Here is a 26,789-nt window from a genome sequence, read left to right on the forward strand (position 1 = left end):
TCATTTGTCAAGTGTCAGTTTATGAGTCCCCTAAACTTTTCGATCTTCCGAATCGTAGTCGTAACTTTACGCAGCAGCTAACCTCGTTAGACATCACATAATAGTTCGTGTAACGTTTATTTTCTCTGGGAATCACCTAAATTATTAGGCTTCTTATTAAGGTTATTTTTGGGTTTAGTGAAAACGGGCATAGTCTATACATATATACTAGAAATACTCAGGGAAAGGAATATATAGATTTGTATGGGAATAACGACGATAAATTGACCCGATTTGTGGAATGGACGAGATAAATTAACATTGTAATGTTGTATCGGGATTGTTATTTATTTTTAATCTAATGTGCTATTTAAATGATTATCTTAAGTACATATTTGATATATTCGAAAGTTTTGGAAGCTTTAAAAAAAGCGTGTTTAGGCCGCTTTTACTATGACACTAAATTTCGATGCCTATTCGAAATGACTTCAATGATTGCGAGATACGTTTGAGAAACCTTAAACCTATGATGCTCGTTAATAGTTTTTTTCTTATATATTCCTTTTCCTGAGTTGAAGGTAGTTGGGACACAATAATGTGTCGTTTAAGACAATCAGATGTACTGCGCGAACTGGATCCAGTAGGTTGCGTTGAGGACTGCGAACAGCAGTGGGAAGAATACGCGGGAGAAGCGGTCAATGCTGACTGCGCGCATCCGGGCCTTGGCAGCTTCGGCAGGTTCCTGGAAGGTTAATATCATCATCAATATTACTATTAATAATATTACAAATGCTATGTGCACTTGTCATTGACGTGCATATCAGTCCATGTGTTCGTGTGTGTGCTATGTTTAAAAAACGTGTAATATGCATGTTGTTAGTGTTCTTAAATAAATAAACAAATAAATTAATAAATAAATAAATCAACATCCTAATGATCCTTTGAACCTTATTAAGTATATTAGGAACAATGTATGTCCACCGCGATAGAAAAACGCGCACATGCACGCGCACTCACACACACACACACGTTAAACTTATAACATCGTGACGTAATTGCGTCGGGGGTAAAAAATTACGAGAAATGCACGGGGCATTGTGGGATCGGACGGGGCAATGTTTCAAGCGTTCTGTACATTTGTAATTCGTAATTTTTGTGCCAATTCAAAAACCTCGACAGTATGGACCACCTACGCCCCAAATCACCATGACAGCATGATCCAATCATGAGATTGATTCGCGTTCCACAAATCACAATATGACCAAGAATAAGTACCAACTCGACACAGATTTGTATTGATAAATGTACTTATAAACAATCGTAGTGCTGTATTTTTCGTTTGATGGAAATATGAAATTGATGGTGATCTTATAATTAAACTCCGTAATTTTTATCTTTACTAATCGCTATAATTATTACAAATGCGAAAGTCTGTTTGTTTGTTTCTTTGTTTGTCTGTTGGTTTGTTTGTTCTACCTTCACGCTGTAATTAAGCAATCAATCTTCCCGATTTTTGGGATAGAGTTAGTGGTAAGGACGGAGAGTGACGTAGGCTACTTTTTATTCTAGGTAAAATAAGGTTGTCGCAGGATTTGTAGAAAATCTTAATAAATGCGGACGAAGGACGCTAGCAAAAGCTAGTTTACTATAAAGTTAAAGCTAAAACTTACCTTGGGCTTCCCACCTCTATCGTCAAGGATAATATTGACCAAGCAGTACTCCATCAATGCCATAAACACGAAACTGAAAAAAAAGAATCAATCATTATGGCATTTTTCTCCCACCAAGTTTACTTAGGCAATTTTTGTTCGTATTTTACCAACAAAATACATTTTCCAACCACTCGCTCTTCAACAAATTGTTGCAAGACCTTCTTCCTTCGCTCCCAACATCTAAATTTTGTTTGTTGTCTTTATTGTGTTGTGTTGCAATAAAGTTTTTTCTATTCTATTCTAAATTTAAAGATTACCATTAAAATATTTTTAAACAAAAATAACCTAAATAATAACCAAAAATGCGCGAAAATAAAAGTACGTAAATAAAATCTAAAAATTATTCAAAACCACCGTAGCGAGGCATAATCCCTAAGATGTTTGTCACGTTTAGCAGAGGGCATCTTTAAAAAAAACCGACTCTCCTAAGCTTGTTCTTTTATTTATCCTTGCTTTTCCCGCAAAAATACCAGACCAGTTGTGTTTGAAAGCTGAAACTACGTATATTACTTTAATACCAAATAAAAATTGATTTTAAGTACGTAAATCTTTCTAAACATCAATAAGTATTAAAAACACATTGGTACGCGCATCAAGTGACATACATTAAAATCATGTTCTTTCTATTTTTATAAATTAATGACTTTAAACTTAAGCTACCAGGGTTCCCATCGCGCCCAGATCTCAGAAGAAGCCCACAAGTTAATTAGCCAGGTAACATAAAATCTAGAACATAGAAAAACATAAAAATAAATAATAAAATCTAGAACATGGATATGGAAATACACTTACACAGTACAGACAGACATAAAGGCGTCCACAGCTTTGAGATAGGACACCGGAGGAAGCTGCGCCTGGGATTTCGCGTGCTGTGTGGACAGGGTGAGCAGTGAGGTCACGCCCAAGGTCACACGTGCTGGCGCCGCATCAGGTTTGATCCAGAAAGATACCCACTGTAACATTTAATACATCGAGGTTACTATAATATTGATGGATTTCTTAATGACAAGGTTGCCTGGAAACAAGCTGCTCCGCTTTCATCTCAAACAAGATAGAAAAAAGATTGTTAAATTGTAAAACGATGTTGGAAAAGAGCAACTGCGGAGTTTCTTGCCGGCTTCTCGGTAGAATCTGCCTTCCGAACCGGCGGTAGAGTCATTACAAACAGACACACTTGACGTTTCAAAAGTGCTTATATTAGGCCTACTTGAAATAAATGAATTTTGAAGGAAATATGGTTAATCGAATGGGGGTAAGTTCTAGTATAAAACTCACAACGTTGGACTTGTTCGAGTTCGACGAGTTCTTGACTGCAATCACACCTGATGGTAAGCAATGATGCAGCCTATGGTGGAGCGCGCTTGCCTAGAAGATGCCAATTCACTCTTGATTTGAATTTGAAGGTACACATATTGTAGGAACTGGGGAAAATTGAAGCTGGAAGGGCATTCCAGATCCTAGCGGTGCGGATCAGAAACGAAGATGCGAAGCGCTTCGTACGTGTCCGCGGTATACAGACCACGGATGGAGTATCCACAATATGGTAGGAAACATGAAACTTACGGACATAATAACAATAAGGCAGGTGGGTATGTAGGTGTTGAACAAGTGGTATCCCAGGCGACGCTTCAGCTTGAATATCACTTCGAGACAGGTGAAGTTTCCTGGAACAAAGTAGGTAAAGTCAGAGACTAGTTTCCTGGAGTGCTACAGCCATTTATGGGCAGACTTTGCCAAGTTATAGCTTGATTCTATAATAATAAATATACTACGACAATACACATCGCCATCTAGCCCCAAAGTAAGAGTAGCTTGTTTTATTGGTACTAAGATAGCTGTTGAATATTTTTATGAATATAATACACTTATAATATACAGATATACACCCAGACACTGAAAAATAATCACATCATCATCATTTATCACACAAACATTTCCCAGTTGTGGGAATCGAACCCACGGCCCACTGCGCCAGTCGGCCGTCAAGTCTTGTTTTGGAGGATTGCCATACTAGGCGACTTTTAATCCGCAGACTCTTAATGTCCCACTGCGGGGAACAGGCCTCCCATAGCAGACGGTTGTAGAGCACAGACACAGTGCGCTGCTCCTATGCGGATTTGTAGGATAATAACCGGGCCAACGACTTAACGTGCTCTCCGTGGTAAGGCGGTTGACACCAGCAATATCCTTAGAGTTCTTTTATACAGACGTCACATTGCCAATGGCAGGGTTACTCTGGGCATCGCCTGCGGTTGCTTTAGGTTGACAGCTGCCGCTGACAGTAGGCAACGTCTGTACAGTACAAGAACCCTAACTCCGAGTTGGTACTGCTACTTCTTCGAACAGTATTTAAACCCAGGTCTGCGTGATCCTTCGTACCAGACCAACTAGACCAACGAGTCAGTTACCAGGAGACACACAGTCGTCAGCAAAAAGGTCTAATGCCACAAAAAGTCATCAAATTCGTAGGTTAGAAAAGGTTCCATACTGAGGTTTTGGATCAGAATTGAAATACTATTGGATAGAAGTAAACGGCGTAACCCTACGGAATTGCATGATATACCACAAACATTTGGCCTAATTTGCTTTACTAAACGCCAAAAGCAGGAGACTCCGATACCGTACATCATCATCGTCAACTGCCCACAAACGTCCACTGCTGAACAAAGGCCTTTCCAAGATCGCGCCACCACACACGGTCCTCCACCTTTCTTATCCAGAAGCCTCCGTACAGTACGGTTTAATTTATAATTCCTCCAATTACTCTCTCAATTCTCTCTCTAATTCGCTCCAACACCTGATCATTACAGGAGATATTAACTTAAATTATTGTTTAATTATATCGAATTGAGCTTTATTTTCATCATCATCATCATCATCATCATCATCATCATCTCAACCAACCGACGTCCACTGCTGGACATAGGTCTTTTGTAGGGAGTTCCACAATGCACGGTCCTGGGCCGCTTGCCTCCAACGGCTCCCAGCTACTCGCCTGATGTCATCTGTCCACCTCGTTTGGGGCCGACCTACGCTGCGTTTACCGGTGCGGGGTCGCCATTCCAGCACCTTAAGACCCCAACGTCCATCGGTTCTCCGAGCTATTTTCATACTAGTAATTAAAATTTTAAATGCAGAAGTGCGTCTGTCTGTGCGTCTGTCTTTGTTAAAAAATTTTGGCGCAACTACTAAGTACACCGTACTAGAAATATGTATAAGTAATAGAAAACGGGATTGAAGGATTAAGTGATTTCTGAGGCACGAGAGAAGGCGAAAGTTCCTGACTTCCAAGGTAAGGCTAGTGCAGAATTAACGAATTATGTTAACTTATGTGCAAGCAGCGACAGTAATCAGTTTTATCTAGTAAATTCAAAACAGGACAAGGCTTTTAACCGAACTTCAATTAAATCCAAAGTCAACAAAAAGTACTTTAACCAAGATAAGAAGAACTTACATTGGGATAATATTAATAGCGCTATAAGATTATTATGACTTGAGTCAATATTGAAACATTTTGGAAACTAATACGGTCATTTTATCTATTAGGAGTAAACTTACGTTTTGGATCAAGGTTTTTGCCGGTATTGTTACATGTTTTAGTGGATTGTGAGTTTCTTACTTTCTTTTGAGGGTATTCTAGTTTCATTTTCGAGTTGATTTCATGTTGAAATGGGTGACAAGAAAAACAATTACTTACTTGTATTCACTTGTAGTGGTGATTATATATGGTTTGGCAAAAAAGTAAATAAGTAAGTGGTAAGTGATGATGCAGTCTAAGATGGTACCGGGCTAACCTGTTATGGAGCATGATAGTCATACCGTATCGGTAGCAATAGCAAAAGGAAGCAATCGGTTTCTACGCGACATCGCACAGGAACACTAAATCGCGTAGCGGCACTTCTTTCTCCGTAAGGTGGTAACTAGCCACGGCCAAAGCCTCCCACCAGGCCAGACCAGAGACAATTCAGAAACATAAATTTAGAAATTGCACCTGCCTGGTATCAAACCCGAGACCTCTTTACAGGATCCGACAATGAAGCTTATTAGAACCACAGCACTGATCACTGTGCCATAGAGGTTGGCAAAGCTATGTAGATACTGGGAGCAATTGCGGAGCGATAATAATGAACACACCAGTAGAGTAAACCTGCGTGCAGTCTGCAGTTCTGTTCTGGACGAGCTCCAGCTGAGGCAGCTCTATGTTCTCGTCCACCACCAGCGGTACTTCAGGGTCCCACTGGAAGATCAGGTCGTCCGTCGTATGCGACACTGAAATAAGGCGGAAAAGATTAACAAACCTTATTATTATATTAGTATTTTCAAATCAATCAATCATCATCAATAGCCTACACCAGTCCTGCTGGTCTTTAGACAAGCAGGGCAAGCGGGGTCGTAATCGTAGTACATGGTAGTAGTAGTACAGAGGACGCAGCTGCCCGTTCTCCGTTATATTCCATTAGTCGCCTCGTACGGCACTTGTGGGAAGAGGCGGTGTGGGCGCAAATGTATTCCGATGCCATCAGTACAAGGCACAAATTTATTTATTTATTTAACCCTTTATTGTATACCACAACATTAACAATATAAAAAAAACAGAAACATAAAGATAGAAGTAGGATACAAGATGCGGCCTTATCGCTTTATAGCGATCTATGGCAGGCAACCTTTGAATTAGGAAAGAAGAAGAGGAGAGTGGACTGCTGGTGGTGCAAATGAACAATTTAAAATACATACATGCGAATAACTACATACTAATACATAAACTAGTGTATACAACTCGATCAAAAGTACATAATATTAACAAAAAATATAAAATAAAAAAAACTAATTCTACTTTTTTTTACTACTAAATTTTTTTCAAATAATAGTCATTATCAACCCATTACAGGGCCACTACATTGCACAGTCTACCCAACACGGCCCACCACGTTGGCCAAGTGCGGATTTGTGAACTTCATCCCTAAGCTTATTATAATACGCGATAACCCAGATAGAAGATTTACAGCATCTAGGAACTTCGTGGCACCAAATCGGTTATTACCGCAAAACACAAATAAAATTACATTTTCTAAAAATGAATCCCAGCTAGATCGATTTATCGCCTCCGAAACCCCCTGTATACTAAATTTCATGAAAATCGTTGGAGCGGATTCCGAGATTCCAATTATATATAAAAGATATAAGATAAATAATAAAATATACTACGACAATACACACATCGCCATGTACTCGTAGTTCCAAAAAAAGCGTAGCTTGTGTTCTGGGTACTAAGATGACAGATGAATATTTTAATGAATAATATACATATATACTTATAATATACATATAAACATCTAGACACTGAAAACCATTCAAGTTCATCGCACAAACATTTTTCAGTTGTGGGAATCGAACCCACGGCCTTGGTCTCAGAGAGTAGGGTCGCTGCACGCTGCCAATCGGGTATCAATTGTTTGTATGATTACCGCCGCCCATGATCATTTTCAGCGCCAGCGGAACCGCTACGTAATTATTGACGGTTATTACACTTTAGTACAAAACCAAACAGATAATTCACGAGAAGTCTCAGGGACGCAGGTTACCGCGAGATGATTTTCTTCACCATTGTTGATGTCATCGCTTTAAATGCACCTAACTCCGAAAAATTTTCTCAGTATTACCAATGACTGCAATGGGTACTGGGAAGTGAGACTTACTCCCTTAAGGGTCTCAAAGAATCGCACTATATTTTGCAAAAAAAATCATGGGAGTGAAATTATACGATGTAACAAAATGCGCACGCACAATGGTTACACGATTTTAACAGGATGAAAACCGAGTGAGATGAGAATACATCGTCCGCCAGCTCACTTTTTACAATGCGCGCACACCGTCTCAAAAGCCGACACCCTGAAGTTAGCTATAGTCAACAATTTAGTTTTTCAAAAACAGGTTTGACAGTGTACTTACTTTCAATTGCCAAATCTGCGGGCTGCGGCTGGTTTAATTGATTCAATTGTACTTGCAAAAATCTCAAATTTTAATGTTCAGTGAAACTTGGTGGTTCGCTAATGAGATAACTAGATAATGCGTTATAATAAAACTTTCAATGTATTAAACACCTTTTTCCTATTGTTTGTTTCGCTTTCTATACAAACGTAGAATAAAGCGTAAACTACAATTTTTGAAAAGATTTTTAACTTTCTACGCCAAAAAAATATAAAATCTAACGCGTGTACATACGTTTTTTTCTGTTTTTCTTTCTTCACGCGATTCGGGAAGAGTCTCTTGACGTCTTTGCTTGCATCGGTAGGTATATCAATTAAACGCATTCATATAGTCTTTCAGATTTGTGTGCGGATATAAAAATAAAATAATTTTCTGACTTTATTTGTACTAAAATACAGCATTACATTATTCTGTTTTAATTAAGCTCGAGTGTATTTCAATTGTGAAAACCGACAAAGAGCAAGTTGTACTTGAACGCGAAGAGTTTCGTACCAGAAAACCAACAAGGCTTTTCTTGTATGGGGATCTCTTCCAATTCCTTTTTTTTTAAAGTAATAATTGACTGACGCGGTGATAGCCCAGTGGGTTCCACTTCACTTTCGGGGGCTCAGTTCGAATCCCAGCACGCTATTCGTTACGTGTTAACTTTTCTGAGTTACGTGCGTTTTAAGCAATTAAATATCACTCGCTTGAGCGGTGAAGGAAAACATCGTGAGGAAACCTGCATACTTGAGGGTTCTCTGTAAAGTTCTTAAAGGGTGTGTGAAGGCCACCAATACTGGGCCATCGTGGTGACTACGGCCATCACCTTTACTCGTTACCGGTAATGGGTTGCTATGATAATGATGACGATGCATAATTGACAGACCAAGCAGATGTAAGGCGAGTGGAAAACCACAGCCTAAAAACAGGGCAACACTTCGCAAGACACAATAAGTGGGCAGCGACCCTGCTTTCTGAGTCCTAGGCCGTGGGTTCGATTCGCACAATTGGAAAATGTTTGTGTGATGAACATGATTGTTTTTCAGTGTCTGGGTATTTATCTGTATATTATAAGTATTTATATGTATTATATTCATAAAAATATTCAACAGCTATCTTAGTACCCATAACACAAGCTACGCTTACTTTGGGGCTAGATGGTGATGTGTGTATTGTCGTAGTATATTTATTTATTTATTTATATTTATCCTAAAAAGTGCCGCCGTGTGTCCAACGAACTGTGGCGTAGGTGTTAAGCCTCAAGCGCCTGAAATTTCACCGGCAACCACGCTTTTTAGATCGGAACATAGCAATGCTGCTTGGCGTGATTTTAACACTACCTATTACGGCTTCTAATGTACTCTCCTTTGTCGTTCACTCTCGATAGAGTGCTCGTGGTTGACGATGGTTCATTTTCTTTGGCTACAGCAGCCCCCGCGATGCGCCTCCACTTGTTACGATCAGCCCTATATAAAGTACAGCCCTTTTCAAATTGACTTAAAATAAAATAAGACTTCCTAACCGGCTTCAAGCTGAAGAATGACGTTCCACTTTTGGGAAGCCCCCATTGAGTTGACGTTTATAATTATTCTATCGTTGGCTTCCTTTTAGCGACCCAAGTGTCCCAGGCTTTGTGACGTCACAATAAATCAGAATACTTCTTGTCAAACCAGGTTTAAAATTATATAGGCACTAACTTTCAAGTTATACATAAAAATTGAAAACGAGAGTCCACTCCAGCTCTAGATTTCTTTAATAAATAAATTTTACTGTAGTCACGTTTTAGTTTTTGATTTATTTTCGTATTTTCACTACTTTTTCTGCAAACTATGGACCGATTTCGGAAATTATTATTTTTCGCGTGTATACTCTTGAAGAAGTAGAGAAGCGGTGATAGCGCAGTGGGTAGGAGCTCGGCTTCACTTTCGGGAGCTGAGTTCGAATCAAATCAAACAAAATCTATAAATTATCGAAATAAGTAGGTAGGTATATTTTAACTATAGCTAGATAAGGAATAAATTTGACTTAACTATAGCCAGTTACGTTATACTTATTCACCCGCGCTCAGTGTTACACAAATTCCATGGGACTGGCTTCCTGGGATAAAAAATTTTAGTCTTCATCCTTTCAACAAACTCTATGCCAAAAATCAGATTGACTGGTTGCTTAGCTAGGGCGTTAAGGATGGACTAACCAACAAACACATCTTAGTATTTACAATATTAGTTACAATGATGTTAAGAATTTTAAATACCTAGCTATAACGTTATCGACATCAAAATAAATATATAAGGACTTCAGTTTTCAGTCCGAACTAATTAGGTTTATGAATTTTAATTTTCTTGTGAATGCACCGCGATAAAAATACTTTTTTATTGCTACGAAATGCAATGCAATGTAGTAAATTCATTGTTTCGTTTTTATCATTAACCTAAAGTGTATACCGCGATCAATAATATTATTGAACGAAGCGTGTACATGACAATTGACATGTATCTATTTATTGTGCTAGCTTGAAATTTAAAACAAAAATAAAAGATTAAATTTTATTTTCTGCTTTGGGTCTTAGAATTTAAAGGACAATGCCACGACTTCGTTTCCAAAAAAATTTAATCAAAAATATTTTCATAGGAAAATACTTGTTAGCATTGCATACTTCCTAGTTAAATGCATCAAATAATGAATTAATTAATGAATGAATATACTTTTATTACACACCAAAAAATTACATAAAATAGAAAAGTATTACAAAACAACGTATACAATTTTGCGGCCTTATCGCTTCATATGGCGAAGATGACAAATACAGATAATAGTTAGGTGGTGCATATACATATACGCATAAAACAAATATCCAAATGGCCCCTGCTGGGAATCAAACCCAGCACCATCTACTCATAAGTCGACAGCGCTCACCACTACGCAAGAATAATGTAACGATTTAATAACAGTTAACTTACTTCTAATAGTGATAAACGAGACACCGGGAGGTATCTTTGCATCGTTCGAGTCCATATAGGACTGGAGTGTATCATTTTTCATTTTTCATTTTACGGAAGGACACTTGCCGTTAACCACCTGAGGGGTTGCTACGGCGTCACCGGGGGAGTGGGGCGAGCGCGAAAGCTCGCCATGAGCCCCAGGGCTCGACGACATCGGGGGGGAGAGGAGTGTATCGATAATGCAGTCGTATTTATATCGAAATACCCACCAACACAATGTCATGAACATTAGTTGTAATTAAATATAGTTTAAATTGTTTCTTAAAACTATTTATTAATTACATAACAATTATAAAATACCTATTGAATTGTAATTAGTCATCAAAAGTGTAGGTAACTATTTACCCGCTTTATAAAATTACTGTAACATGAGCATGAAAATAAAAATTTGGCTCGAGAGCAAGTGAAAATGGATTTATCATTTTCGACCCAAACCTTGACCTTGAAAATAACAAGATTATTACAATTAATAATCGTGCTAATAAATTGTACACAAATCTTTAAACTGACAGGCCTAAAAGACCGGCTATCCTTCTCAGAATTCTCCCCTTAGAAAGGGATAGCCGTTCATTCGAACTGTCTAGAACGAGTTATAACTAACAGAATTAGCACCAATTGTCTCATTAACACAACTATCCTACGTTAAAACGGGAGTACATGCATGCTCCATCGGAAAACATTCGAATCTTATACTAATATATTAAGCTGAAGAGTTTGTTTATTAGCTGACTTGAACGCGATGATCTCAGAAACGACTGACACAATTTTTAAAAAAAAATCTTTCCGTGTTTGATATCCCAATGATCAAGGTAGGCTATAGGCAATATGCAACGTGTAACCTAATTACGATATAATTTTGAAGTCTGCATAAGTATATTTCATAAGGAATCACCAAAAAGAAGCATATTTATTTTTCCATATAGGCAATTTCAAAACATTCTAAGTGTTTACAAACCTATTGAGATAAAAGACCGACACGCGCATAGTACCTACGTTACGCGACGCGTACCTAATAAAGTGACACTTGATTCGCTTGTTATATTGGGACTGTATCTCATTTATTTCTGTAAAAAATATGGCAGCGGTTTACTCAAAAACTATTAGGCTTTAGTTTCACAGAAAAGTATCATTACATAATGTAACTTTAAAGCCTATGAACATAATAAAACATAGCAACAATGAAGAATGTTTCAAAATCGCCGTTTTTATTCTTTTGAAGGTTAAAGTTTCGATAAAATCATGTATCACAAAGTTGTTCTCCTTTAAAATATCTAAAAAAAAGTCCGCGATAGCATATGTCTATCTTTTAAGGTTGACTTATACGCGGACGAAGTCGCGAGGGACCGCTAGTCTTGCGATAGAAGCAAACAGCGTTAGCACCAATCGTCTCATTAACACAACTACCCTCAAGTGTTAACCAATTGCGTTAAAACGGGTGTTAATACCATGAATCGCTTAACAATAGCCGCCCGCCATCTGCAAACATTCGAAAGCTCTCCGCTACAGTCTGTAGGTAAAGTTTGTCGGGTGATACTGTAAGATTGATTCCTCGAGTGCCACGTAAAATGTGGGCCAAGGGTTCTCAACAATGCTCAGAGTCTCTGAAGTCAGCTCGTTTTTATCGTAGAGATCTTTGAGAGGCCGATTGAGGACTGACGCTATGTTATAAAGTGGGGGAGTCCATAAATAGGTGAGGCCCTCGAAGGCTATTTTTGTGGGAAGGTTTTAAAGGTTGTTATTGCATGTCTTGAGTTTGCTTGTTATTTGTTTTCAAGTTCTTAAAGTTAAGAGGTCGTGAGGGACTGTTTTGGGTGGGTGTTTACATGGATTTTTTATAGCATACATTTATATAAGTGAGCCATTGCAATATTACGTTCCGTTTAGACGGCCGATTGGCGTAGTGGGCTACAACCCTACGTTCTGTGTCCAAATCCGTGGGCTCGATTCCCACAACTAGAAAATGTTTGTGCGATGAACATGAATGTTTTTCAGTGTCTGGGTGTTTATATATATATATATTACTAGATGTTGCCCGCGACTTCGTCTGCGTTTGATTTTGTTTTTAAAGTATTCAGTATCGCTAAGCCTTAAATGAGTATAGTAGTATATATATATAACATGTGACTGTCAATTAATAAAAGACAAATAATTTGCAATAAAATAAAATTGCGACTATAATTAAAGATCTAAGCTATCCTATCTCTTAAGTTGGACCAGACTGCTCACGGTGTGCCAATTTAATTTAAAATCGGTTAAGCAGTTTAGGAGTCCATCGCGGACAAACATCGTGACAGGAGATTTATATATATTAAGATATGTATTTATGTATATCATTCATAAAAATATTCATCTTTCATCTAAGTACCCATAACACAAGCTACACATACTTTGGGGCTAGATGGCGATATGTGTATTGGCGTTAGTTTCATGATTATCGTCATCATATCAACAAATATACATAATCGGCCCACTATAGGGCACGAGTCTCCTCCCACCATGCTCGCCCAGTGTGGATTGGTGGTGTTATATTATTATTATTACATTCAATGAATGAATGAATACACTTTTATTATACATCAAAGAAAAAAGTAGTTACAGAGATATAAACATATAAGAGCAAGAGGGTACAATTTGGTGGCCTTATCGCTACATAGAGATCTCTTTCATTAGATTATCTTCATTGGATAGATGGATTTAGAGCTTACACCTACCACGCTACTCAAATTCAGGTCGGTGGGTTTAAACGACCCTTATCACCTGTTTAAAATAAAAATAGTTTATTCATGTAGCCCAAATATAGACGTATAAAGCGTTCTTACTCTCTTTTAGTAAATTAGTTTTAGCTTTCAGCTTTCATAAAGCGAAAGATCGTTTAGTTATACTTGTTATGAAATCGTACCGGAACGCTAAATCGCTTGGCGGCTTATGTTCGTCATTAGGTTTGCACCTAGCCACGCCCGAAGCCGCCACCCAGACCGAACTAGAGAAAATTCTGAAATAATAAACCGGGACCTCTCACTTAACGCCACAGCATTCACCACTGCGCCATGGATGGTTTTTAATTTAGTAATAATTCTAAAGGCTGGTGTCGTGGGTAGTACGTAGGTATAGCTGGGGTGTACACGAGTGTCGCTTGGCAACTCGTTAGCTGTTCAATGGCTCTTGAAGCGGGGACTGACAGCGGGGTCTAATTTTATCGCTTAGCTCTTTGATCTTTTTCATATGAATATTAATGATTTACGTGCTAACACGCTTGCAGGTATTTAAATATATTAACCTAATTCTAACTCAATTTTAAGATCAAATTTAAATTTAAAATTTATTTATTTTAAGCAAGCATTATATAAGCCCAATCTGCTTCTTTGTGGGGACTCCACCGTTCTGAAGGCATATTCTGCTGAGAAGAAGCTGGCAGTGAGATCTGTAATTTCAATTCAATTAAATTCGTTTCTTTGGCGATTGGTTTAACAACGTTGCTTGGCATAATATTAAGAAAACAATCCGCCCAGCGACATGCAAAAAAATTATGTACTGAAATTATTTTACTATGTAGATACATCAAACTAATGCGGTGCGGTTCGTCCAATTACATACTAATTTCGCGGTGCCGAGTTCGAATAATAGTACGCACCTCTTCGAAGTTATGTGCGAATTAAGTCATTAAAATATCACTCGCTTCAAAGTTGAAGAAAAACATCGTGAGGATACCTGAATGCCTGAGAGTTCTACATAATGTTCTCAAAGATGTGTGGAGTCCACCAATCCGCACTGGGCCAGCGTAACGGACTACGGCATTAACCCCTTCTCATTGTGGGAGGAGATCCGTTCTCTTTAGTAGGCCTAATGGGTTGATGGGATAATTATTTCATAATTATCATCAAATAATCGTCCCACTGTTGGGAACAGGTCTACTCGCATGCATGGTTGGATGTTAGAGCATACACTCAACAAGCTGCTCCAATGTCGGTTGGCGACTATTGTTACAAGTCAGGGATAGTAACTAGGCAACGCATTAACGTGCTCTCTGAGGCTGGGGGTTGACAAAGCCATTTTAATTTTTTTTAGTAGATCGAAACTGCAACGTTTCGTACTAGATGACGCTACAGTCGCTATAAGACTGATGTGAAAGGCATATACTAATTTCAGCATCGACGGTAGGAGAGCCGTAGCTTAATTGGTGAAAGCGCTCAGGCCGCGATTGCCCGAGAGTCGCAGGTTCAAATCCTGTCGGTGCCCAAAATTTTTATATGCATTTTAAATTTATAAAATTGATAATTCCTCCAAGTGTAGGTTAAAAAAACACTAATAAAAATAATAAAAAAGCCATTTTAAACTCAGGGTTAAAATTCTTGAACAGAAAAACCAATACAATACTTACGTAAAAACATTTTTAAGCCGGTACCAAGTTAAATGTATAAGATTATTTATTTGCATATTTCTGGCACCGACTTAAGAATGTTGCAGTAAATATTTGTCTTGGTTTTTAGTTTCACGAAGTCGGTTCTTTTTAGTCCAAACATTTTTTTCACGCTTTTTACTTGGTTTGTTTGCAATTATAACTAAGTTTTAATAGTCAAATGCTCATAACATTTTACAAGATATTGCTTTTCCCGAAGCCGGTTAATGGTTGAGGAGTTCTCCCGGCACTTAACCATCAGATCCTTTATGATGACGAGCTTAAATTGCTTACCTACTATGTACCATAATCGAATCGCAACCAGTGTAATACTTATTATTGTATAATTTCGGTGGCCATCCTTGGTCTTGATCGTCAGATTTACGTGACTAAATTGTACGTTTCGAAAGAATATGCTCAAGTTTCATTAAAAATTACTCAAATCGTTATACCTATAGCGATTTGAGTAATTTTTCCCAATAACAAGAGATTTCTCCAGAGACCCTCGATTTCTTCAGAATATCTTTAACATTTCTTAAAATGATGAAAATAGGACCACATGGAAAGTATACTTCAGTATACTAGGTATATTTCAGACCAAAAAAGAAGAATCTTCCAAATCGAGTTAATCAAATTGAGTACTCCTTCCTTTTTTGTAAGTCTGTTAAAAATATGTCAATCTGATAGGTATATACATTTAAAATTGAACGCTGTAACCGGATTTGTCGAAAATTGTTATTTAAGCTACTAGCCAAGGCAAAGGCTAGCAAAGGTTGTGTTTTCCAAACGAAGGTACATTTGTTACAGCAAAATTATTCAACCACATTTTGCAGCTTACCCTAATGTGACGGTATGCATATTGAATAGCTTTAATTTAATAATAATTAATTAAAAGTATAAATTTCCAACGTAACACTTAACTTAATTATAGCAAAATTTTAATTAAGCAACATTGCTATTCAAAAATTCAGGCGAGTTTTTCTTTTACTGAAAATATTTAATTTCATAACTTTAAATTAAATTCGTACCAACTTAGCTATGCATATATATTAAATAAGGATAACCAATTTCCAACATGTTTTTTTTATCCGTAAACCCACATTGGAACAACGGGTCTAATCATAAAATCTAAGAGAGAGTATTCATTAAAAAGAGGAGACCTGTTCCCCATTGGCACGTCAAAAGACAAAGATTTTATTTTTATTCCAAGCAGGGAATCATAAAAAACACTGCAATATTCGAAATGCTAGTGATACCAAAGAATAAATATATCACAAAACATATTATAGTTGAATGATACTCGAAAATACATACACAAAGTTTCGAAAAACCATATTAATTTTGCCTCTGAAAGGCAAGTCTTTGTTCATTAAGGCTTGGATGGTTAATAAGGTTACCAGTTCAAAAACATCATTATAAACTGAAGAGGCCACAGACAGTCATTATTTCAAAAACATTCATATAATAATATAATTATTTTTATTCTATTTAAATTTTCTGGTTTTTATCTATTAATTATCTAACGTCTATTTAGGAACCAGCTAACCGACTTCCAAAGAAGGAGGCTTGTAATAGATATTCATTTGCGAAAGTACCTAATCAATCACAATCACTATAAATATCCCACAGCTAGCAAAGGTCTTCCCTCTTTTTTTTTAATTTCGACAAGTTAGCCTTTGACTGCAATCTCACCTGATGGTAAGTGATGATGCAGTCTAATATGGTAGCGGGCTAACCATACTATTCGGGCGTATGGTAGTAACTCCTAATCGGTTTCTACGCGACATCGCACCGGAACACTAAACTGTAACGTTAACTAGGAGAGAGGGGTTAAGATTGGACCCACCATGCCACAATGCCTTTAATTTTATCCTCACATGCTAGGTATCTTTTTGGAACCGGCGACTTAACTAAAGCAAAGTGACACCACTTTTTAGCTAATAGTATTGAGAAATTCTTGAAAAGCCACATATTATTTAATAATTTTTGATCAGATCCGGGAAAATCCTGTCTGTTTGTAGTGACTCTACCGCCGGTACGGAAGGCAGATTCTACCGAGAAGAAGCCGGCAAGAAACTCAGCAGTTGCTCTTTTCCAACATCAACAATTTACATTTTACAGTTTAACTTTCATTTTTCTATCTTGTGAAAATGAAAGCGGAGCCGGATGCTTCCAAGCAACCTTGTCATTAGCATAACTAGAGGTGGTTATTTAAAACTTAACTCAAATGAGAGAGTGGGAAGGTTCCCAACAGTGGGAAGGTTATCAGGCTTATGATGATGTAGCGATCTAATTAGGTCACAGTGCACAAACATTTCTCGTGACGGATTATATCTTTTTATCATTGGCGTCACTCCAAAATACATATTTACGTGATGCATTCGGGTTATGAGGTATTTTTTTTCTTAATCAAGTTGTGGAATCATTGGTGTATTGTTAATTTGTATGTTTCCGAGATTGGATGTACTCCGGCTATTGCACGCCTCATAAGTGAGGTTGTGCTCTACTCACGACATTTCAAAAAAAGCAGTTTTCTCGAAACTGAAATTGATTTTTTGTTATTTATATTGCACTTACAGGTAAATTTGAGTACACTAATATCGAGTCAAATAATTTGTCAGGCACATAAAATACATTTCAATAACATTTTTTTTGTTTAACATAGTAAATAATAACATTAAACATAATCTTTTCTGGACGTCCGTGTATGGACGGGTGTATGTGGCATCAAAATTGGTCGAAAAAATGATCGTATCGGAATAATTTTTTTTTTAATTATCTAAAGTAACACACGACATAATTTCTTAAGTTCCATGTAATTATTCTAGCTAATATTAATTGTAACTTTCAATGTGCAATCATTATGACATTCCCGTGTCTTGTTTACAAAAAATGAATAATAATTAATATGAAAAAAAAAATTTGTAATGAGCATTGAAAGTTTCAGTTAAAAAAATTTCTATTTTATTGTGAAAAAAATGAGATTATGAGGCGTGCACTTTTGGATTTTCCAAATTTTTGATTTTTTAAACGGTGAAGGAAACCTGCATGCCTGAGAGCTCTCCATAACGTTTTTAAAGGTGGAGTCCATTAATCAGCACTGGGCCAGCGTGGACTACGGCCTTAACCCCTTCTCACTTTGGAAGGAGAAGTTCGGTTTCTTAAGGTTGGGTGGTAACTAGCCTTCGCCGAACCCTCCCATCAGGTCAGACGGAGATTATTGAGAAATTATAAGTACCCTTATAGCCGCCGGGGATCAATCCTCCCACTTATAAGAGGAGACAAAAATTATATCCCCCGATTATATCCCCTGACGAGGGATATAATTAACGTGCCGTGCATGGGACATGGAATAGGAGAAGTTTACCCCCGTTTATTACAACACATATATTATTTGGATAATATTTGCGCCAGTGCTGTGAGAGTTGTTAAGCTGTGGAAGAAGATAAGTTTTTAGCCTTCCCCCGGGATATAATGTCTCCTGCCGATGTTAAAGTCAAAGTCAAAGTCAAAAATATCTTTATTCAAGTAGGCCCATAGGTGGCACTTCTGATGCGTACATAAGAATTACACGGTAGTGAGATGATGGCGATAACCACATTCGTAAACTTAAAACTAAAGCTACGAGGGTTCCAAACGCGTCCTGGTCTAAGAAGAAGCCGTTCTGACCGTTAGCCGTGCTGACCCAGGGAGGTTTGCTAATATCTATATGTATACTTAAATATTACTATGTCAGATTTCTCGTAAGGATACTGATATTATATCTAACTATTATTGTAAATTCCAAAAAAAATTGTTTGTTTGTCCTTCCTTCACGCCATAACTTAGCAACCAATCAACTTGATTTTTGGCATAGATTTAGTTTTAAGTACGGAAAGTGTCACTTTTTATTCCAGGAAAAACACTGGTTTTCTCAGGATTCCTAAAAAAACGGAATAAACGCGGATGAAAAACGCGGACAGCATCTTGGAAGAAAATAAAATAAAAACTAGGTAAAGACTAAAAAATAAAAAATGTGTTGTATAGTTTTATATGAGAGCTCTTAGCTTCTCGTATAATGAAGCACCTTGGCACAGAATACAGACGCGCAGGAAGTGCTGAGACTGACAAAAGATGTGGCTTACATGCATCATTCTAGGCTTAAGTTGCTGAGCATTTCAAAATGAGATTCAAACATAGTAGTTCTATTTAATGTATCAAGTTCTGAACAGCGAAATAAAGATATGTTACTCTTGATAACATATATGACTAAAAAAAATTTGTATACCACAGTAGATACAATTTTACTAGCCGATTAAAACGTAAAAACTACCACCAACGCATTTTAGCAGTAGGATGTTTTTATTATTCTTAAAATTTTAATATAAGTAAAAAATATGTGAAATTGCGATAAAATAAAAAATACGTGGGGATATTTGGTAATTTTGGTTAAGCTTATATTTATTTGGGATACTAAAAATGGCAAAAACCTCAAGCTCTTTTGGTCGCGCTGAAGCTGTGATAGCTTAGTGGGAAAGACTTTGGCTTCACTTTCGTGGGGCTGAGTTCGTATGTAAGTTATGTGCGCTTTAAGACCTTAAAATGTCACTTGCGTCAAAGAAGTTTGGAGTCCACCAACGCGGGCCAGAGTGGGCCGTGATGGTCTACGGCACATCGTTCTCATTGTGGGAGGAGATCCAATTAATGTGGTGGGCCGGGAATGGGTTGATTTAATGATGATAATGAAAGAAGGTTTTTCTCCGACTGGTAGTTGCATCGATAAATTAAAGCCTTTTCAAACAAATAAATAAATTATAGACACATTAATAAATATTTAATAGCAGATATAAAGCCATAATAACTGATTGTAATAAAGCCATTACTCAAAAAGCTTTTAAACAACACCTACGTTAAACCTTCACTAACAAAATGAATATTTTATTGTTGTGGTTAAAACCACGCCACTCAACAAGAGTGGCTTCGATCATATCTATGAAATACTATGTATTTGTGCTACTAATTAGTGAGACTAACCGGACGGTACGAGATTATTAAGCTCGCAATCGTAGATTACGAGTATCGAAATGTTGGAACGATAGAGTGAAATGAAACTTATCCTCATCGCTGGTGCCTATAGTCCTGGGAATTCTTGTGCACCAGAGTCCGATCATACCGATGTTGCTCCATTTCTGAAGACAACCGGTCGTGGGTACATACCATGGTCACGGTCAACTCGAGGCTCGACGTTCCCCTTTCCCCCAATGTCATCGAGCCCTGGGGCTCTTCTTATAGCGAGCTTTCGCGCTCGCCCCCAATCCTTAAGGTCTTACTACTCTACTACGCGGAGAAGAGCCCTGGCCCTTAAGGTGGTTATCGCCATAGCCTATAACAGTCCACCGCTGGACCAAAGGCCTCTCCCAACGAAAGGGTCTGCCCATAATCACCACGCTGCACTGGGCAGACGTTGGTGATCCCAGGAGATGGTAGTAGCATCACAGAATATAATATAAAATATCTCTCTATCTTCAAATTTAAAACAGTTTTAAAAAATTGGTTGATTGCTAAAGCCTATTTATTACTCTTTAAATGATTTTTTTGATGACAGTTGACGTGGAGACTGTTCTCTGGATCTGTTTAGTTTAAATTTATTAGTCTAATGATTTTTTCTTTTTTTTTTAATGTTTCAAGTTTGTTTAATTATTAATAATCATATTTTATCACTGATTTTACATTGTGGTTATACTTAGATTGTTTTTTTTTTTAATTTTTAATTTTATTACTTATTTAATAATATAATTTTACGCCCGTGTCTATGTGTAAACAGTGAACAATAAAATTATTTTCTATTCTATTCTATTCAGAAGACGCTGCTTCCCGCTCTCCATTATATTCCCTTAGTCACCTTGTACGACACGCGTGGGAAGAGGGGTGTAATTAGCTACATCTAAAAATAAAAATCTGAACGATAGACCTGTAGGCAGCGTTCGTCTGAAAGTGCTACTGCTATTTCTACGCCGAGCAGCATTTCTGTGTTCCCGCCTAAAAGTTTTGTTGTAATTACAGGCAACACCTGCGCGCTAGGTTGATAGAAATAGGGTGGTACTTTGTAGGATGGGCTTCTTGCATGTCCGTGTTGCCCTGTTAATAGGCGATGGTTTTCCACTGATTATCAGCTTGGTCTGTCAATTATTACAATGACCTTACATACAGTGTACTCAACGCAGAAGAGAACTTCTTTGTTTGTTTTCTCTGATAGTTTTCTTTTAACACCACAATTTTCAGCCATGTTGGAAGCGCAGTCAAATCCAAAAGCAATAAATAATATTGTCGTAATGTAAATTAATGATAGGTATACAAAATGGTTACTTACAGCTCTCCATCTGCAGCTTGCACTCCTGGGTGTCATGAGGGTAGATCAGGAAGTTCATGGCGCAGCTCAGCTTCAGGGTCAGTTTCACCATGTACAGGATGGTCTTATCCTTGTACAGCCACACGTAGTGGTTGGGGATTGTCATGGTCTGGAACGTCACAGACTTGGCGTTCTTGAAGAAGGAGTCCGGCCTCCACATCTGTTTCAGCCAGTCCACTTCGAGAAGCCTAGTGGAAAAAATAAACCTTTTATTTAATAATAATAATAATAATGTTTATTTCCAAAAAATCTTAAGTCTAAACAATATAGGAAAAAGGTTTTCTTATTTTATAGGATGGAGCATCCATGAAATCTTAAATAATTATTTTACTACAAGCTTCTGAAGCTAAACCATGAAACCTTGTATTTCAGCTTCAGTGCCTTCACCCCCTTGGGTTTCTGATTATTTTTAGCTTAAATATTATACATGCAGTTTAATTACTTAATAATAATAGGAAGATACTAATGGGCTAATTGATTTATAATTTTTGTTTATTATAAATATATAACTTACTACTTGTTCCTCTCTATAAAAAATAATAAATATGAGAGTTGTATGTCTGTTGTGTGTGTGTATTTGGGTAAACACATCATCATTAACGTCCCTCTGCGGAGTAATGGCTTCATCTTTTCAGCCAGAACATATAATTGTCAATAAATTCTATTGTCGAAAATGTTTCAATCATGGAGACCTGATATAAGCACTTAAGAAGCGTTCGTCATCAACATCATCACATCAATCCTTTACCGGCGCAGGTCTCCTCCCACAATGAGATGAATTTAGGCCGTAGTCCACCACGCTGCCCCAGTGCGGGTTGGTGTAATTCTCACGCCCTGGAGAACATTATGGAGAACTCTCAAGCATGCAGGTTTCCTTACAATATTTTCCTTTACCGTTGAAGCAAGTGATATTTTAATGACTTAAAACGCACATAACTTAGAATACGAACTCGGCGCCCCGAAAGTGAAGCCGAAGCCATCGATTGGCATTTTAGTTCATAGATGCTGTGATTTTTTTATCTGGCTAGCGTGGTGAACTACAGCCTAATCCCTTCTCATTGTAGCAGAAGACCTGTCCCTCGCAGTAGCCCGATAATGGGTTGTTAATAACCCATCACCATGAATGATCAGGAGATGCCAGCATCTTTTATTTTTTTGTTAACCTGATTTTATATTTGTATGTGCAATAAAGCCTTTTTCTTCTTCTTCTTCATCTGGGTAGAATTTCTTAAATCTTGTGAGATTAAGAAACGTTTGCGTGGTCACCAGAATGCAAGCTTTAGGAAAAGCTAAGAGCAAATAAAACTCAAAATGCGAAATTTATGGGTATAACTTGAAAAATTGAGTTTCATACAAACTGTCTTCCTCTGATAAATCCCTTTGCGGGATGAATAAAAAAATCCTTTGTTAGATCTTAACACCCTCAAAGCAATTATCTCAATTTCAGATATCTCATTATGATAACTTCGACCAATTGACGTCACTTTCACTGCTGGACATCTTTTGTTGTTCCAATGTCCACGGTCTTAGGCCGCTGGTTTTCGGGTAGACTCGTTTGATGTTGTCTTTTTACCTCGTTGCGGGCCGACCAACGCTGCGTTTAACGGTGTGGAGTTGCCATTCGAGGACCTTCGGACCCCAAAATCGGTTCCTCGAGCTATTTGCCCCACCCATTGCAACTTTACTTCGCGACTGATTACTTACTCGTAGAGATACTCTCTGAGCTTTTTTCATAATGAGGCCCATAGTAAGCTACCAGGTTTCACTTTTATCACGGTTTTATGAACCTGTAACGCCTATCAAACAGTTACGGTTTTGGTTGTCAAGGCCTTTTTTCAATGAAAACTGTGCTCAGTTATTTCTCTAAAGACGTGGATCCCAGGATAGTAACAAGCACGACGATCCCTAAATTACCTGCCACAATCGCACAAAGTATAGGGCCCAATGAATTTGAATTTTAAATCGAGTTCATGAATCGTCGAAATCCAAGAGAGTACAAACAAATCTAAAAGCAGAACAGGTGACTAGATCTAAAAGAAACGCAAGTTAATTACCTGTATTCAGTAGTCATATTCTCTGGCAGTCGGAGGCGAAAGTCTTTCCAGGTTTGAGCGAAAAATATGTCGGCGGCGTACGTCTGAAACAAAAGGAAGGTTTCAACCAAAAGGATATGCAGTGAGGGTGGGCGACTTTGAAATTCAAAAGGATTTGTAGGGTTTTTGAAACACTTTTTAGCTTCGATTAACTAATTTTATGATATACCGCGTAAGTAACGCGTATGATACTACCACAGGATGTAGTAGTTCAACGCCTTTGGTCTCGTAGTTATTTTTATTATTTTATATATATTGATAACAGACAGAAGGAAAAAAAGGAGGAAGTAAAAAATACAAGAAATTTCATTAGAAACTCCTTGTACATTATTTTTGAAGTTGAGTCCCTTCTAAATTTTTTTTTTTAATATATATTTATATATCATCATATCAACCCATTACCGGCCCACTACAGGGCACGGGTCTCTTCCCACAATGAGAAGGGGTTTAGGCCGTAGTCCACCACGCCCAGTGCGGATTGGTGGACAATTTATATATACATAATAATTGACGGACCAATCACAAGGTCAACCTGATGGTAAGTGGAATACCATCGTCTATAAACAGAACAACACTTAACAGGCATGCAAATAATAAGTCCTACAAACTACCGCCCTGTGTCACCGGGAACATGTCGCCCGGAACACAGCGGTGCTTCTTAGCGGCAGAAATAAGCATGGCGGTACTTCCCCGGACGAGATGTGTCACAAACAGCTTTACCACTAGGTACTCGTAGTTTTAATGGCATAAAACAGATACGTATATTTAGATTTAGTGCGTGTGAGAGCACTATCCGAATTTCGATCGAGCTTTTATAGCCTAAAAGGGAGGCAAGCATTTTTTGGTAAACCTTTAACAGATTAATTTAAGCCGATATTAAAAAGTTTGGAGCTATTAACTTTGGATGCATGTATATAATGGGCGTTCAGCTTATAAATGGCTTTAATCCATATTAATCCATACGGTGTTATATGTATTTAACGATGCCTAGCATAGAGCGTATTTATGCCTATGAAGGGAAGAAATCTATTATAATAATAATAATAATAATAATTTATTTGCAAAAACGTTTGTACAATATAAAGATGTTGGTTAACAATATAGTTATTTTAGAGAGCATAACATTCTACCAAATTAATAGAGTGCGAATTTGATTCATTGTATATTAAAAAGATCAACCTTAATTAAATGTCAAATTAAATTAAAATAAATAAATAACCAAATCGAAATAATGATCCATAATTTATTTAGTTTATAATAAATATTCTTTTACATCATAATAACATTTTTCGAGAAGCATTTTACTTAATTTATTCTTAAACATATTAAGATTCATGTTTTCGAAATCGGTTGGTAGTTTATTATATATTTTTACAGCCATACCGCAAGCACATTTCATATAATATGTACTATTGCATCGTTTTGCAGTACAGAGCTTGTTGGGATATCTGACGACTTTATACGTATTATATTCACAATTTCTTTTGAAAAATTAAGATATCTTTTAACAAATATACACATATCTCTTATATACATACAAGGCAGTGGTAGAATACCTAATTTCCTAATTCCTAATTTTTTTTATTTTATAATCTTTAATAATATATCTACTTGTATACCTCTACACAAAATGTTTTGTAGCGAATAGGGTCTGAAACTACTCGACCGATTTTAACATTTTATTCACCGATAGAAAATTTTAATTATCAAGGAAGAACGGGCTAGAACAGGAAAATGAGTCATTTTGTTATACTTAGTAAGTTATTTTGTTTGACGGCCGATTAGCGCAGTGGGCAGCGACCCTGCCATCTGAGTCCGAGGCCGTGGGTTCGACTGGGAAATCTTTGTGTAAAAAACATGAATGTTTTTCAGTGTCTGGGTGTTTATATGTATATTAGAGGTATTTATTTATATTATTCATTAAAATATACATCAGTCGTCTTAGTACCCATAAAACAAGTTACGCTTAAGTTGGGGCTAGATGGCGATGTGTGTATTGTCGTAGTATTTATATTTTTATTATTATACTAGCGGACCCTCTCGACTTCGTCCGCGTATGAGTCAATCGAGAAGCTAGAATAGATGTGATGCTAAGATCATAATCAACGTGCTAGCTATGTACCTATCTTAATATATATAAATCTCCTGTCACGATGTTTGTCCGCGATGGACTCCTAAACAACTTAACCGATTTTAAATTAAATTGACACACCGTGAGCAGTCTGGTCCAACTTAAGAGATAGGATAGCTTAGATCTTTAATTATAGTCGCAATTTTATTTTATTGCAAATTATTTGTCTATAATTAATTGACAGTCACATGTTATATATATACTACTATACTCATTTAAGGCTTAGCGATACTGAATACTTTAAAAACAATATCAAACGCAGACGAAGTCGCGGGCAACAGCTAGTGTACTATTATTTTACGTGGTATACTAAGATAGTAAGTTGTCATTATTTTAGTTGATGTATACATATATACATCCACCCTCACATACTTTAGCATTTACAATATTAAGTAGTATGGTACGCACGTATTCGATCGTTGTCCCATATGCCTTGCTACTTGCTGTTGTTTGTGAAGAGTGATGTCGTTTATCTCCGACAATATTTATCAGATCTTCATTAAAATTAGCTAATACATGTTTTATAGTAGGTACACACTTTAAAATAAAAAAAAAAATATTAAAATCGGTACAAATTTAACGAAGCTATGAAGTAAAATTTATAAAATTTTTCATCCCGTTTCCCGGAGGAAACTTATTGTTTATCGGGATAAAAGGTATCTTATATGTTGACCCGGTATATCAGCTACCCCTATACCAAATTTTATTTAAATCCGTTCAGTAGTTTTCACGTGATGCCCGGACAGACAGACAGACAAAAATTAAATAAAAATCAGTTTTGGACTCAGTATTGTTTATAAAGCAAGCAAATTTTCAAAATATATTTAATGTACAGAAATCGTACAGTTACAGTTTTATTATAAGTATAAGTAGATTAAGTAAAACAAGCTCCACCGGCCAGAACACAGCATTGTTGCTATGTTGTGTTCTCATTACAGGTTGCAGGACGTGCTCGGGTCTAGGCCGGCAACCAGGCAGAGTGGCGTGCCAGGGTAAGCATAAAGCAGTAAAATGGCATAGAATGTCTAAATCCTCCTCTGATGCCAGTTATTTAAAATGTTAGGGTAGGCAGCGCTTTTGTGCATTTATGAAGTGCACCACACTGCATGCACTTCAGA

General features: G+C 37.2%; 1 protein-coding gene across 3 annotated transcripts in view; it reads right to left on the reverse strand.

Annotated features, from left to right (window-relative positions):
• LOC120634491 (glycine receptor subunit alpha-3-like) overlaps nt 1-26,789 on the reverse strand; it is a 33,922-nt gene continuing 7,133 nt past the window's right edge. For all 3 annotated transcript variants that reach the window (XM_039905137.1, XM_039905136.1, XM_039905135.1), the window contains exons 3-9: nt 23,502-23,584; nt 21,409-21,635; nt 5,826-5,960; nt 3,255-3,355; nt 2,484-2,644; nt 1,650-1,722; nt 1-721 (exon numbers count right to left, since the gene is read on the reverse strand). In XM_039905137.1, the coding sequence (XP_039761071.1) occupies nt 593-721; nt 1,650-1,722; nt 2,484-2,644; nt 3,255-3,355; nt 5,826-5,960; nt 21,409-21,635; nt 23,502-23,584 (909 nt within the window). In that variant the 3' untranslated portion in view covers nt 1-592. The remainder of the gene's footprint in view (nt 722-1,649; nt 1,723-2,483; nt 2,645-3,254; nt 3,356-5,825; nt 5,961-21,408; nt 21,636-23,501; nt 23,585-26,789) is intronic.

This window comes from Pararge aegeria, chromosome 24 (genome assembly GCF_905163445.1).
Source record: "Pararge aegeria chromosome 24, ilParAegt1.1, whole genome shotgun sequence".
Taxonomy (NCBI): domain Eukaryota; kingdom Metazoa; phylum Arthropoda; class Insecta; order Lepidoptera; family Nymphalidae; genus Pararge; species Pararge aegeria.